Source organism: Diabrotica virgifera, chromosome 6 (assembly GCF_917563875.1).
Source record: "Diabrotica virgifera virgifera chromosome 6, PGI_DIABVI_V3a".
Classification (NCBI taxonomy): Eukaryota; Metazoa; Arthropoda; class Insecta; order Coleoptera; family Chrysomelidae; genus Diabrotica; species Diabrotica virgifera.
In genome coordinates this window covers 216,623,401-216,640,786 of record NC_065448.1, presented here as the reverse complement: position 1 = coordinate 216,640,786, position 17,386 = coordinate 216,623,401, and the positions used below count along the sequence as shown (strand labels likewise).

The window sequence follows — 17,386 nt, the reverse complement described above, 5'->3', positions numbered from 1 at the left end:
TTAAATCACCATCAAATTTCCTTTGTGGAAAATAACATTCGTTTTTTGTCGATGATAAATATATCTATAACTTATATTATTCCTATTATTCCTGTCTGTGGGTTCAGTTTCATGTCAGCGAATATATTTGTATGTTTCAACATTGTTTTCATTAATTTGGAACCTTCTTTGGAGGTGCAACTAGTTATAGCTCAAAGTCATCTTTTTGGAAGTTCCTCGATAGCCTATGTGTGCTATTCCATGTGTCTACTGCTTATGCCTCTCTGTCTAACTCCAATATACTTGACTTGTTCATTAATACATGAACGGTTTTGTAACACCTGTTAAGTTCTGTGTCTTTTCTAAATCATTATCAAATTTCCTTTGTGGAAAATAACATTCTTTTGTCGATGATAAATATAAATCTAGACGGCAAGAATTTTTAATGTACCTGAGAAGATACCTCCTGTAATAAATTAAAGACTTGTATATTTTGCATGTCTGCATGAGATGCATTAAATATCCAAAACATAATCGAACCTTCAAACCTAATAATTCGTGCTCCGTGATACCGTTTCCATAACAACCCGCTTCAACACAAACAAATACTCCATTGTAAACCAAAATGTATTCCGCAAACATCATCAATGACGGCGATTTTACAAGAACCATTTACACGTTGGTAAGCAGACAATTTTATAAACATTTTATGTTTCAATCGAAACTCTGTTTTTCTTCTTTAGTTTAGATTTTAGATTAAAGAAAATAAGTTCGTTGAAGCTATTAAAATACTGCACGGAATATTTATTTATTTTATTTCTACGCACACCAGGCTACAGGGGTTAAAGGGGTCACAGGTTACATATGTTATGTTTTATAAAAATGCCCTAGGTCTAGGTTTACATGTTTCTTGAGGGTATAAAAAATGAATTTAAAAAAATATGTCTCGAAAACTAAAAATTATTTTTATTTGTAATTGAGCCATAATATACAAGAATAGTACCTACTTGAAGCACTCTCAAAAAAATTTTCAGTAGTAATTGCACAAGAGCTCTGAAATTATTGAATTTTTCCCGAGTGACACTTTGACAGTTTTAATTTCATGAGCCGAAGGCGAGTGAAATTATGTCAAAGTGTCACGAGAGCAAAAATTCTATATTAATTTCAGAGGTCGAGTGCAATTTGTTGCGATTATTTCATGAATAAAACTGTTCAAAATCAAAATTTTATTGTAATTTATTTATGTAAGTACCATTAAACACACAGTTTTTATAAATATTTGACGATTGAAAGTCATCACTTTTATAATTTTTAAAACATGAATTGTCATTAATGTCACTGAATGTATTTTTTCGTAGCAACGAAGGGCATCTGACGTAATATACTTAACGACGGGAGATTATCAAAAATTATCGATTTAATTCAGATTTCTGTAGCTTTCTATTGGTCAGAATCTCCTATGAATGAAATAATCAGTAGTAATTGCACAAGAGCTCTAAAATTCTATATTAATTTTAGAGTTCAAGTGCAATTTGTTGCGATTATTTCATGAATAAAACTGTTCAAAACCAAAATTTTATTGTAATTTATTTATGTAAGTACAAATTAGTACAATTAAACACAAAGTTTTTATAAATATTTTGCACGATTGATCATTTTTGACTGTTTACCGTGACAGATTTTACGTCAGTAGGTGACATTTACTAGCAACTCGACGGTAAGTAGTCCAACTCGACGGTAAGTACTCCAACTCGACGGTAAGTAATTCACTTACCGTCGAGTTAAAAAATCTCTTAATTTTAATTTATTTTTTGAAAGAATAAAGAAAACTAACGAATTGTATTTATTAATATTGAAACTTATGGTACAATTTGTTAAATTATTTAATGAAATCCCACTTGTTTGGGCTGTGGTTTCACTTCTAACAGAAACTCCTGCAGAATCGCATACATTAGTAGTATTACTAGTATTGCACAATATTTTTTCGGCAAAATCTATTTTATTTTGAAGAGAATCTTCTACATAGCTTTCTGCCACTGTCGATGAACGCCAACCTCCATGACGCTTTAATCCGAGGACATCAACTCCTTTATTAGCCAAAAGCGTTGCTGATGTCCTCCTGAACGAATGGCAAGTATAGTTCTCGGGATTAGGCAAATTTAAGAATTTGGCAATTTGAGAAGGCCAGCCTCCGATTGTCTCTTTCCCTATTACTTGAGCACAATATTTTCCTTTGGCGTATCTTAAGAACAAATGATTTGATTTTACTTGTAATGGGCGAAGTTTTATATACTTTTTATAATTTATAATGGTATCAATCGGCGAAGTTTTATATACTTTTTATAATTTATAATGGTATCAATCGTGCAAAAAACGTTATAAACATGTCGAACGTTAAGGGTAACCGATCTCAGACAATAATTGGAGTCGTCGATCCGCTCCTCCTCCAAACAATTGTCTTCGATCGGTATAAAACCCTTACCGTTCTCCATACTTAATATACTATTGACGATTGAAAGTCATCACTTTTATAATTTTTAAAACATTAATTGTCATTAATGTCACTGAATGTATTTTTTCGTAGCAACGAAGGGCATCTGACGTAATATACTTAACGACGGGCAAGTATCAAAAATTATCGATTTAATTCAGATTTCTGTAGCTTTCTATTGGTCAGAATCTCCTATGAATGAAATAATCAGACAAATGCATTTTTGTCCATTTCACAGCAATTTTTCGCCAACGGCCTTTTGTCTTGCGGTGAACATGATATCTAGGTCTAGCCTCATCTGGAATCAAAAATGTTCTTGTAGTTTATACCTCTGGCTAGTCAATGAACGAAGGAATTAAAAAAATGAAATTTGAAGGTTTTACATAAGTAAACACATTTTCGACCCCAATGTTTACTCATTTTGTCAAACGTGACCAGTTTCAAAGTATTTTTTTGTATAAAACAAAAACGACTTGATCTAAAGCAATTTCCTTCGTTCATTCACTAGCTAGTGGTATAAAATACAAGAAAATTTTTGATTTTTTGATTTCAGATGAAGTTACACGATTAGATGACGCTAGTCACCTAATCCATTCACGTCAGTTACAGTGTGGGACTAATATTTGTCGAAAAATTTACTGGATTAGATAAAGTAACCTATGCATTCTCTGAAGAGCCTCTAACAAGAGGTGAAATCGTCGATAAGAGTGCTGGTTGCGCTCTCTAATCTAAGTAAAAATTAAGACTTTTTGGCCTCGCATTGCAACTGAATAAAAATGGTATACATTTTTATTTTATAGTAGTATTACTCCGTAGAGTAACCAGGTGCATTTTCCGTTGGAACTTTACCAAGCTGCAGACGGGGGTTGTGAATTCTTCTTCTTCAAGTGCCATCTCCGCAACGGAGGTCGGCAATCATCATAGCTATTCGGACCTTGGAGACGGCTGCTCCGAAAAGTTCGTTTGATGTACATCCGTACCATTCTCTCAGGTTGCGCCGCCACGATATTCTGCGTCTCCCTATGCTTCTTTTTCCTTGAATCTTTCCCTGCATAATGAGTTGGAGCAAGTTGTATCTCTCTCCACGTGTAATATGTCCGAGATATTCCAATTTTCTGGTTTTAATTGTATTTAAGACTTCCATTTCTTTATTCATCTTTCTCAGAACCTCTTTGTTTGTGACGTGTTCTGTCCATGATATTTTTAGAATTCTTCTATATACCCACATCTCGAATGATTCCAGTTTTTTCATTGATGCCGCATTCAAGGTCCAAGCTTCCATTCCGTAAAACAGAGTCGAGAAAACGTAGCACCTAGCCAACCTTATTCTTAGCTCTAACCTTAGATCTCTTGTGCAGAGCACTTTTCTCATTTTGTTAAAATTCGCTCTAGCCTTTTCTATTCTAATTTTAATCTCCTGGAAGTAATCATTTGTGGGGTTGATCATTGTTCCAAGATATGCGTATTGGTCTACTTGTTCGCCGTTGGTTCCGTTTATGAGGAGATTCTCGTTATTTCTTGAAGTTTTAGATATTCTCATAAATTTTGTCTTCTTGATGTTCATTGTTAAACCGTATTCTTGGCTATATGTCGCTATTCTGTTAACCAGTCTCTGAAGATCTTCAATATTTTCGGCTAAGACGACAGTGTCATCCGCATATCTAATATTGTTAATGGGAACTCCGTTCACCTTTATTCCAGCTGTTTCACCCTCAAGAGCTTGTTTTAGGATCTCTTCCGAGAAGGCATTAAAGAGAACTGGAGACAATCTGTCTCCCCCATGTCTAATTTCAATTTCCTCTGACACCTGTTCGCTAACACGTACTTTTGCTAGCTGCTTATAGTATAAATTAGATATGATCCTGAGGTCATTGTAGTCTATCTTCTTTAATTTCAGGACATTCATTAATTGTTCATGTCGTACTTTATCGAAAGCTTTATTATAGTCAATAAAACAGACATATATATCTTGATTGACGTCTAGGCACCTTTGTATTAGGATATTAAGTGAGAAAAGAGCTTCACGCGTTCCTAGGCCTTTGCGAAACCCAAATTGTGTATCATTAATACATATCTACAGTCGGAAAAATGAAAGAATACCCATGAACGAACATATAAAACACGCTGTATTTTCCGGTCATCCTGTCACACAAAGAATTGGCCAGCGCTAGTACATGTAATAATTATTGTTATATGTACTTGCGCTGGGCAATTTTCTTTGTGACACGGTGACAGGAAAATACAGCGTGTTTTATATGTTCGTTTATGGGTATTCTTTCATTTTTCCGACTGTATATATGTCCAATTTATGATATATTCGGTTATGGATGACTTTCAGTAGCAACTTCAGCACATGGGACATCAAGCTAATGGTGCGGTAATCGGCGCATTCTCTTGCTTTTTTCTTTTTGGGGAGACAAACAAAGATCGACGTTAACCATTCTTTGGGTAATACGCTTGAGTTTATAAATTTGGTTTAAAAGTATAACTAGAACATAAATGTGCTGTTCATCTATAATTTTTATTAATTCGATAGGAAGCATGTCAGGCCCAGGGTTTTTTCCGTTCTTCATTGTTTTTAATGCGTGTGCTATTTCTTCTTTTGTGATATCTGGACCTATTTCTTCTGAAGTAAGTTCTATGTTTTCCAGGTCTCCTCTTTCATCATCGAACAGTTCATCTATGTATTCTGCCCAGCGTTGTACTTTCTCATCGGTCTGTGTTATAGTAATCCCATGTCTATCCAGAAGTGCACCAGTGAGATTTTGTTTTCTTAGCCCAGCCATTTCTTTTACTTTCTTGTGTAGATTAAATAGATCGTATCTTTTTTGAAGGTCCTCGATCTCTTTGCATTTCTCTTCAAAGTGTTTTTCTTTTGCCTGCTTTATCATCCTTCTTGTCTGCTGGTTAATTTCCCTGTATTTATTGTTATCTTTGTTCTTATGTTGTCTCCGTTGTTCCATCATATTGAGTACCTCGTCGTTCATCCATTCTTTATTTCTTTTTGTAGAAGTCTTCAGTATTTCTTTGCACGGTTCTAGTAGGCAATGTTTTAGTCGATCCCAGTGCTCGTCAATATCATTGGTGTCTATGTTCAGTTTGCTACAGTTCATATGCAGTTCATGTTGGAGGCATTCTTTTATATCTTGTTGTTTAAGCTTACTTGTGTCTATTGTAGGAATTCTTTGATGTCTTTTAATGTTTTTAAGTGTGAATGTAATCCTGGTGATAAGTGGGTTATGGTCTGAGGCCACGTCTGCTCCGGGATACGCTTTCACAGCTTTAACAGCATTACGGTATCTTTCATTTATCATAATGTAGTCTATCTGGTTCCTAACTACTTTCTCCGATGTATCTGCGGGCGATCGCCATGTATAGAGTCGTCTGTTTGGTAGCTTGAAAAATGTGTTTGTAATAATCAAATTCTGCTCTTGGCAAAATTGTATTAGACGATCTCCTCTCTCGTTACGATTTCCCAGACCATAATTTCCCACACACCTTCCGCTTTGCCCCCTTCCAATCTTTTCCAATCTTTGCATAGTGTACAATTCCTTCCCTTTTGTCTTCACTGCAGCATCCATTTGGCTTGCAAATTGTAGAAGCCTTGGAGGTGTCACCAGGGAAATGTACCAATAGGTTTTCAATTTAAAAATCTTTTAGTAATATTTTTAATATTTTTCAATATTATTAATGTTGCTATTAGGATTGAAAAACTTTATCTTTCTAAAGTCTAAGTCTTTGTTACAGAAGTTTGTTTTTGTGGATTATCTAAACGACTTTTATGATTCCGGAAATCCAATAATGAAGTCTAAACGTGTTACAAACAATGTAAACATCTCTTTGATGTGAACATTAAAAATATGCTTACAGTAGGTGTTATATCTATTCTAAATGAATTTTAAAAACTGATAATCATTGTTGGCATGCAATAGTATTGTTTGGTAGGTACTTATACATTTTTTTAAATAAACAATGCATCTGCTATCAGTCGTTCGATATCAAAATAAATTTAAAATTATATGAAATTACAGTGAAAATAGATAGTACTAATAAAATGTCTCGAAAACCATTATCAGCTGCAGAACTGCAAGATATTGCTAATAATTTATGGGATCCCGATGATGAATCTACTGAAGTAGGTAGCATTGAAAGTGACTATAAAATTGAAGATCATCTTTCGGAAGCAAGTGAAGAGGATGATCAGCAAGTAGTATTGAGTGATAATGAAGAAGAATATGTAGCTACAAGTTCCCGGATTTCAGATTGTGTAATTTTTGAAACTAAGGATGGAATTAACTGGAAGAGTCAACCACAACCGACAGGACGTATGCGGTCCTGCAACATAATAAAAAGCAAAGTGGACAAAGTCATGTTAGCCCCTGGTCAAAGTGTAGATGATCCTGTCGATTTCTTTTGTTTGTTTGTGGACAAAAAAATTGTGAACGAAATAGTGAAGTGTACAAATAAAGAAGCCGAAAAAGTCCTGGGGATAGAGAACTGGAAATATTGCGACTATACAGAGCTATATATGTCTTTATTGGACTACTACTAACTTCAGGTAGATCGAACTCTCGAGGTAGACCGCACACTATAGTAGCACCTTTTTTTAATCTAGACAATTTAAATTTAACTTAAATAAAAAATTAAAAAAGAATATTAGAAATATATGGGGTAATATGAATAGTACATTCAAGAACAGTGATGGGCCCAACTGACCCGAGTTGCCCGGTTACGTAAGTAAAATGTGTTGCCCGGATAAGGGTTAAGGAGGATATTTGGTCTATAGTAGATCTGGGCCTAGATTCCGTGCACTGTAGATATCTACATGTCGCTTTCTATCGATATTTGAATATCAAAATGTTTGAATTTTTAGCTTTAATTGAATTATTTTCTAGTTTTGCTAGGTTATACTCTAATTCAGTCATGTCAAAGATACGGCCCGCGGGCCGCATCCGGCCCCCGGGCCATACCAATACGGCCCGCGATCGCAATGTGTCACAGAAAGAAGAATCATGTTTTTTAGAGCTTTTAGACTTCACTCGATTGCTTGAATAAAATAAATTTTTTCTTAATGTATTTTTATTATCCTTAGAAACTACCAAGATTAAAAATTTTAACATAATTTGGCAAAATCCGATCATTTTAGCAGTGGCTTAATATAATTTCATATATAGTGACATCGGCAACACTGCGAACTTAACTTAACGAACACATCACAGTCATCACAACACCACTGATATGTACTACGCTTAAAATGGCGACTCTGTACTTTTCAACTTCAAAGGCGGCATCAGGGAGTGTCCTTGCTGTTCGTTTATTATGCTGTGGTCTAGACTAGAACCTTCCTTATCGATATAAAAGAAGTGCGTCGACGTGTCACGTGAGTCAGTTGCGAAGTAGTGGTTGTGAAGGATTGTACATTTGTTTGTGTCGTGCGTGTGCGATATCCATAATTGTGTCGAGTTCCATATTTGTTACGATTTCGGCATAATGTCACAAAAACGTAAAGTTGATAGTGAACGTAGAGTTTTTCAGTCTAAATGGGAAAATGCATATTTTTTCATAGAATGGAAAGGTAAACCACTGTGTTTGATTTGCAATCAAACAGTTGCTGTTTGTAAGGAGTTTAACTTGAAGAGACACTATGATACGAATCATAAATCAAAATTCGATTGTTACACTGAAAAAATAAGAATGGACAGATTGTCATCTTTAAAATCTAAACTTCAAGGTCAACAATCGATGTTTACTAAAGCTAATACTGAGAGCGAAGATGCCCTGAAATCAAGTTTTATTATTGCATTAGAAATCGCGAAGAGATCAAAACCTTTCACTGATGGTGATTTTATTAAAGACTGTATGTTGAAAGTTGCCGATGTTTCATTTCCATTTCAAAAGTCAATAATTCAAAATATTTCGCTGTCAAGAAACACTGTTGCTTCAAGAATAAATGATTTATCTCAAAATTTGGTTCTTCAACTGAAGGAGAAAATTAAGGAATTTACAAACTTTTCACTGGCTGTTGATGAGAGCACTGATACTGTTGATACAGCTCAACTTGCTGTTTTTATACGAGGTATTAACAGTAACTTTGAAATAACTGAAGAACTATTAAAGTGCGTTCCATTGACAGGTACTACAACAGCAAATGATATTTATTCTGCATTGGAGCATTTGATGGCAGAATATGGACTCGATTGGAATATACTTAGCAGCACAACTACGGATGGCGCTCTTGCCATGGTTGGCCAACATTCGGGCGTTGTAACTAAATTAAAACAAAAAACATCAGGAAATTTTGTGGGATTTCACTGTATAATTCACCAGGAATCATTGGCATCCAAACATTTAAAAATGGACCATGTCATGCAACCTATAATTAAAATAGTAAATTTTATAAGGAGCAGAGGACTAAATCACCGACAGTTCAGGCAGTTTTTACAAGATTTGGACGAAAAGTTTTCTGATGTCCCTTATTTCACCGAAGTTCGTTGGCTCAGTCGAGGAGTAGTTTTAGAAAGATTTTTTGCATTACGTGACCCTATTCAAGCTTTCATGTTAGAAAAAGGCAACCCAATTGATTATGACAATGACTGGTGGGTTGATTGTGCCTTTTTGGTAGATATGAATAAACACTTGACTGATCTGAATGTAAAGTTACAGGGTAAAAATCTGATTGTCACTCAAATGTACTCATGTATTCAAGCCTTTGAAACAAAGTTGAGGCTGTGGGAAAATCAGGTAAAAAATCAAACTTTGGATCATTTCCCTCATTTAAAATCATTTGGCACAGTGGATCAAAAAAAATTGGATCAATATTCTCAACTTCTGCAAAATCTTATCACGGAATTCAACAATCGTTTTGAAGACTTCCACAAAATGAATGAAATGGAATTCCCAATTTTCAACAATCCATTCAATTTTGAAGCTTCACAGGCACCAGTTCATTTGCAAATGGAGTTGATAGATCTTCAATCGGACAGTATTTTGAAAGAAAAATTTAAAGAGGTTAACGCACTTACATTTTATACACAATATTTCAAGAGTTTGGATAACTACCCGGAATTAAAAAAGCATGCAGCACGCATTCTGTGCATGTTTGGTAGCACTTATTTATGTGAGCAGATGTTTTCCGTCATGAAAATAAATAAGAACAAACATCGCACAAGACTTACAAATGAACATCTCCAATCAATTCTTAAAATAAATACAACGAATATGATACCTGACATCAATGAGCTTGTCAAAAACAAGAGAAGTCAGGTATCTGGATCCTCGAGCTCAAAATAATTACCCTCTTTTATAACTTTGATATGATTTTTAACAAACGTATATTATAAGTATACTATTAAATAAAATGTTATAATAATTCAGTACATTTTTTTTTTTTTTTTTTTATTTGAATCTGGCCCGCCGACACATTCTGAATTTAATATATGGCCCTCTGCAAAATTGAGTTTGACACCCCTGCTTGATAAACTAGAGCAAAACTAGAAAATAATTCAAGTAAAGCAAAAAATTCATATATTTTGATATTCAAATATCGATAGAAAGCGACATGTAGATATCTACAGTGCACAGAATCTAGGCCCAGTCCTTTCTAAAGCCGGCTTCTGATGCTCATACTTAAAGGATTTTTTCCGTATAGCTATTTAGTCTATTTTTCATTAGTCATTCTTCAGTTTGCCTCCTTTTTTATGCAGTGAGTATATGCGGACCTCATACCAATCCGTTGGCATTGTTTCATTTTCCCATAATTGCACTATTAGTTGATTTGTTTATAGTTTTTGTTCTTTATTTTAGATTAAAGAAAATAAGTTCGTTGAAGCTATTAAAATATTGCATGGAATAACAGAGTCTAATTCGACCAGGGCAGGACTCTCCCTTCTAGCATATTGTTATTTTTATATACAGGATTTTGTGAAGGCAGCAAGTTATTATGAGAAGCTCACAAATTTATATCCTGATAATGATGATTATAAATTGTACCATGCTCAAGCTCTTTATCAAGGTAAATTACAAAATTTATTAAGAGCACACAGTAGCGCGTCATCAATATAACTTCGGGAGATAGTATCATACCTTTTTTCGTAAGGTCTGCGAAACTTTGGCAACAGTGGTAATCTTTGACATTGGGTGCGTTCGGACGACCACAGCGGCTGACTGTCAGCACAAATCGGCTGAGTGGTTGTATCCAGCGCTGATAGGGAAAGCTTAGTAAATCTCTTAGCGGCTGACTTCCAGCGGTGTCTTCTGAATGCTACCGCTTACTCAGCTGTCCAGCCGCTGTGGTCGTCCGAACGCACCCATTATCTAAGATCAATATTTTGACAATTATTCTCATAGGCGCGCTAAATGCAAGTATGTAATAGAAAACAGTTTTGTTATTAGTAAATATTTATAAAAATATACCAAATTGGGTGAAAATTTTATGTTTACATAGGTATTTGCACGAAATATTAATAATAAATAATCATTTCGTTGTGAAGCGAAACAAGAGCTGTCTTATTTTATTTAGTTCATAGAGCGCCAAAGGCACTCTACTTTATATACTCGCATTAGAATTCGAAATATTTTTACGTAAAATATAATTACCTACCTACATATAACTAAAACTCACAATTAACAATAATCTATTTTTTTAAATAGGCCAACAAATTAGTTCTATTGCACAAACATATAATAAATTAACTATAAATAAACACTACTTTCCTATGAAACAAGAATAAAGAATTCTTAAACTAATACACTACTTCACTGAATAGATATCGATAAAGATAACAGAACAGATAAAAGAAAGTCTGACGCAGGTTTGTCAAAATGACAGTGACAATTTCTCTATGTTGCCTAATAGTCCAGTCGGGTTAGACGAATAACAGGCCTAACCTTGCATTTGGAGCTGCCCCAAATTTTATTTTTCTAATCTTTAGGAGGGCTCAATTGTAGTCTAAGTTTAAAATCTCGACTGAATTCCGCCATTGCGTTAGCCGCCATCTTGATTTTAAACGAGAACCGTTTTTGCTCAATATCTCCGCCATTTTCAACTTTTCGACAAAAAGTATAACAACCAAAATTGTTGAGAATGTAATTTTCTATCATTTCTATTTTTACAATTTTTTCGTGCCATCGATATTTTCCGAGTTATAGTGGAAAATAGTGACAGTTATATATAAATAGAGCATAATTATTGAATTATCTCGTTTATTGTTAGTTTTACGACAAAAAATGTTTCTATACAAAAATATAGAGAATTGAATTCTACATAAGTTTAGTTTCTCTCATTTTTTTTTCAAAAGTTAATATTTAAAGTAGTATTTATGCGATAATGGCGTGAGCGTAAGACCTGATTGATTTTGTAGCAATTGTTTTTGTTCAATATCTACGCCATTTTAAACTTAAATTGTTCCAAATATGATTTCCTACAATTTCTTTTTAACAATTTTTTTCATGCGTTTGATATTTTTCGAGTTAAGTGGGAAAATAGTAAAAAGTGGTGGGGGGAGCATAATTACTGAATTGAATCTTTTTTCAGAGCTGCCCCAAATTTTATAATTCTATCCTTTAGGGGAGATCAATAGTAGTGTAAATTTAAAATCTCGACTGAATTCCGTGGTTGCATTAGCCGCCGCATATTGATTTTAAAGGAGAACCGTTGTTGCTTAATATCTCCGCCATTTTCAACTTTTCGATAAAAACGGTAGGAACTAAAATTGTTGGAAACGCAATTTCTTTTGCACAATTTTTTTATTCGATCAATATTCTCCGAGTTAAGGAGGAAAATAGTGGAAGCGGAGGGGAAGCATAATTATTGAATTGTCTCATTTATTATTAACTTTACGACATAATTGTATATAAACAAAAATAAAGAGAATGATATTTTATACAATTTTTGAAACTTTCAATAAAACACCAGCCAAACTAAGTACATAAAAGACATAAATAATAACTTATATGCATTAAGTTCACTTAATTTTATTAACTAGCTGGTTTTATTGGTTGAATTTGTCTTTCGATAATTAAGTTTCATGTCAGCTAACATATTTTAATATTTCAACAATTTTTTTTTTAATTTTGGACCCCGTTGGGGGGAATTTTCCCATCCTCCCCTCTTAGACCCGCCACTGGTTCTCTCGAAAAATTGTAGTAAATCGTAATTGCAACAATTTCAGTCCTTACACTTTTTGTCGAAAAGTTGAGAATGGGGAAGATATTGAACAAAAACAATTGCTTTAAAATCAATCGGGTCTTACGCTCGCGCCTTTACCGCATACGTACTACCTTAAATATTGAGTTTATCAAAAAAATGAAAATCAAAATTGTCCAAAATTTAATTCTCTTCATTTTTTATAGGTTAAAATTTGTTGTAAAAGTAATAATAAACGAGATAATTCAATAAATCAATAATTATGCTTTAACTGTCAGTTTTTTCCCCATAACTCGGAAAATATGGATCGCACGAAAAAAATTATAATAAACGAAATTATATAAAATCGCATTTTCAACAATTTGAGTTTGTATATTTTTTGTCAAAAAGTTGAAAATGGCGGAGATATTGAGCAAAAACGGTTCTCGTTTAAAATTAAGATGGCGGCTAACGCAACGGTCAAATTCAGTCGAGATTTTAAATTTATACTACTATTGACCCCCCCTAAAGGTTAGAAAAATAAAATTTGGGGCAGCTCCTAATGCAAGGTCAAATGGTATCCCGACTGGGCTATAATTAGTTATTAGTCATAATATGTTCGATTTCTCGTTAGAAATAAAAAATTTTAGTAGGTCCAAAATGAGACAAAATCTAGGCATGGGATAAAAAAATTTATTTGAAGAAAGTGTATTTTTTTGTTCTTCTTAATGGCGGTACAGGCTCTTAATATATTTCTCAAATTGGGCACTGTACCGCCATTCTTTATTATATTACGAATATGTGTGCCAAATATCTCGACAAAATATTCAAAATTACAGCCGCAATCTTGGACCGCGTTTGTTGCTACCTGTTGATCGCTACTGTATTCTTTTTCTCATGATCATCTTTCAGTGCGTCACAGTTTTTCGATTTCTTTCTAACGCATTAAATTGTATGTGACAGAAAAAAAGGCACGTCGGTGATTACTTCTAGTTCTGTGATTATTCTAGTTGTCAATAGATGGCGCCATAATTAAAAATAATAATTTTTTTTAATTATATAATAATATTACAAATATAATCTGTATAATTTATAAGACTATACAAATCAAAGAAAATACCATTTTATAAATGCAAGAAACACATTTGATTTGTTTTTATTCTAAATTGAAAATAAAATGTGACAACTGTCAGATTTAACTAAAATGTCATGTTAGAATAAATGTCATAAATGTGTATTATCACGGACTTACCCTTTTTCCTATCATTTGTGACGCACTGAAAAATGATCATGAAAAGGACAATAGCCTCTTAATATTTAAACTTTCTTATAAATTGGCAATGTTCTTTATATGCCGTCTTCTACCTAAAGTTGGCGACAATCAAGCCAGAAATTTCCCTGTTTTGTGCCGCATTTATTATGTTTAGAGCTTCTGGTATTTGGAACTATTCTCTTAAGTTTCTCAGCCAGGATTTTTTCTTTCTTCCCAGACCACTTCTACCTTCAATCTTGCCTTCCACCATAAGCTGTAGCAGACTGTATTTAAATAGGAAATAGACTATGTGTGGCACATCAGTTGGTAGTTCCCTGGAGAATTCAGGCATCCTAGGCAATGTATTGGACGAGGTTGGAAGAGGTTTTATTGAGTTGTCAGCAAGATCACCCGATTTAACTCCCGTGGACTTCTTCATATGTGGTTATTTAAAAACAAAGATTTGAACACCATTTCTGCTTCACTGAAAGAATTAAGACAACGAACAGTGCGTGAATCTAGTAATCCCTGATATGCATAAAAGGCTTCGTCGTAATTTTGAACAACGACTTTATTATTATTATTGTATGGACGTTGGTATAGTATTTTTACTACAAAAGCAAGATTACGTAGGTTAAAATTTCTGACGTAAAAGCACCGTCAAAACATTAGAATGTGACTTTTCATCATGGCCACGTTAATGTCATTACTTGTCAGATATTTTTCTTTGTTTTTGTTTACTATAAAAATAATATCTATGATAATTCTTTATTCTAATTAATGATGTCAATAGGTTTTCATCAATTGCCGAAATATATTAATCATATGCATAAATATTGTTAATAGAGAGATATTGCTGAGTCTTTTTTGCACTTGCTGTATTACAGCACGCGTTATTTTGACAGTAGAGCATGCGCAGATGTGATGTCTAGCTTACGCTGCGTTATTGGAAATACGGCCTGCCGTTATTAGGGGAGTCGTTACGCTGTGCGGTATTCGTTGCGCTATTTTGTTTTCAGGTTATGTTTGTTGTTTACCTTTCATTTAAACCAAATTTATTCGTAATAATTTGCTAAAATGGGTACCTCAGACAGTTGCAAAGTAGATTTACGTCTGATGACGATTTGTGTTTATTAAAACAAGTTTTATGTCAAAATCTATTGACTTCTCCACAAAATTTTACGTTAGATCAGGAAAACATGAAGAGGATCAAGGATTCAAGGATCATTTGTTTCTCTTACTCGATATTTGGAAGAAAATACAAACCTTTCTTCCATCTAAATTAAATTCTGGATTTTGAGTACAAATTAGATAAACAACAACTAATCTTAATCGAGCCGTAAAATACCGCAACCAAAATGTTAAGCAATATCTGCATTTATGAAACGTCTGAGAAATGTCAATTCTGTCAACATAGCGCGGTGTAAATAGCGCAACGTAGGCTGTGTTAAATTTGAAATATCTCTCTAATGTTAACGAAAATAATGATATTCAGATATTCCATAACATCAACTCTAGAATTGAAATTTGTGTAGCACAGCTAAAATACGACACCAACACGGAACTGCCCGATCTTGTATAAGCGTCCACATGGTATTTTAATAAAAAAAACGTAATCGCGATTACATTGAGAATTTTAGAATTATATTAATTAAATATCCAAAATCATTTATTATTATCAATAATATAAATTTTCTAAAACAATTATTTAAGTTCAATATTCCAAAAAATAATAATTTTAGTTAAATATTTTAGACATTCGTACCATAGAGGTATATATTAACATAGAGGGAGCCTACCTTCCGCGCTTCCTGACGACAAGATCTCATGGACTGGTTTGCTGCATCTCTTGACCAATTGACATCATTAATTAAAATAAATAATTATCGATATTATTTTTATAGTAAACAAAAACAAAGAAAAATATCTCTGACAAGTAATAAACGTGGCCATGATTAAAAGTCACATTCTAATGTTTTGACAGTGCTCATACGTCAAAAATTTTGACCTACGTAATCTTGCTTTTGTAGTAAAAATACTATAGATATTATTTTGAACATTTAATTAAATAATATTATAGCTGATGAGTAAACTGTTTTGAATTATGAATTTATTAATTTAAAATTGGATTCCTTTTATTTACGTTACATTTATTAAAGTTTTTTATTAATGTTGCAAATTTTATTTTAATGTAGTGTGTAGAGATGTATCCCTTTTAATAATCTTGTACTCTTTAACAAGAATATTGTTAGTATGGAAAAAAGCATGTTTGAATTCTCAACAATCTTAATATCATAATAAATGACATTCGAGGATACCTTCATTTTCTTGACGAAGTAAGTCTAAAACATTATTGAACTTTTTTATACACATCATCTTCAATTTTTTGTCGAAGTTTTCCAACTTTTTCTAGCTTTATAATGGCGTTTTTTCTTTACTTATTTCAGATGCCCCTGAAGATGCTCTAGGAAGCGAAAGTATACTTGGGCAAGATTAAATTAAATTCAGTGCTCGACATCTACCTTTAATTTTGTAAAATTCATATATTCGAGCGTTCAACCATTTCCAAATATAAAAATTGTATCAATAAAATATCGAATAAGTCGCTGTAATAGGGAACTTGCATAAAATTTTAAATTCGAAAAAAATGTTATAAATCACAACAGAACATAATTTAGACCCTGTATCAAAGATAAAACAGTTTTGTTTGTCTTTCGTTTGGCCCCTAAAGACGACTAAAAATTCAACGTATACCAGCCACCCCAAAACGCGTCGTGACGTCACGCCGTTGTATGTTTACATTCTACACCAATTGTATATATAATTTTAAATTAGACATTATAAACGTCAGTAAAAAATACAGTTATGTGACGTTAAAAGTGTTTTTGATCGTTTGAACTATTCATAGAAAATTTGTACTTTTACAAAATGGTCCTTCAAAAACTGTATCAAACTCCAATCTCAACAAACTGGTACCTATTGTATATTATTACAACGACATACGATAAATGTCATTAGAATATAAATATTTTCCTTTATTCCCCGACGACGAGCTGGCCAAATACCCAAGTAGGTGGAGGCCAATAAACTAAAGAAGTAGAAGAAGAATATACTTAAATATAACGCTGTGTCTAGGTACACGCTAACGTGTACACAAATAAAAAAGTTAGAGTGTCAGAGTGTTGGAATTTGTTTAATCGCGTTGTGTTTACTTTACACTTTAATTTTAATATTGATTAGTAAAGAGATTTCTTATTCTTTATTTGTTTAGTGTTTGTTTTTAAATTAACTATGCAATGTGGACAATTATTTAGTTGTTTTAATAAGTTTAACAACATTTTAAAACAGTATGAAAAAGTTAAGAGACTATAAATTAATATATATTTTTTTAATTATAAGTGAAATAGTATTACCGTCCAAAATTAAAATATAAGGAAGACCTAAAGCTTTCACAATAATAATTAACTTGTTTTGAAGCTATTTACTTGTGTCATTTTTGTAATCAACTATTCTAAATGGGAACTAAGCCACAATTTAACTA

At 33.1% G+C, this 17,386-nt stretch overlaps 1 protein-coding gene across 1 annotated transcript in view; it reads left to right on the top strand.

Annotated features, from left to right (window-relative positions):
- Window positions 1-559: 559 nt before the first annotated feature.
- The window catches only part of LOC126887229 (tetratricopeptide repeat protein 30A), a 64,479-nt gene continuing 47,652 nt past the window's right edge, over window positions 560-17,386 (top strand). The window contains exons 1-2 of the mRNA XM_050654632.1: window positions 560-661; window positions 10,274-10,481. Coding sequence (XP_050510589.1) covers window positions 605-661; window positions 10,274-10,481 — 265 coding nt within the window. The 5' untranslated portion in view covers window positions 560-604. The remainder of the gene's footprint in view (window positions 662-10,273; window positions 10,482-17,386) is intronic.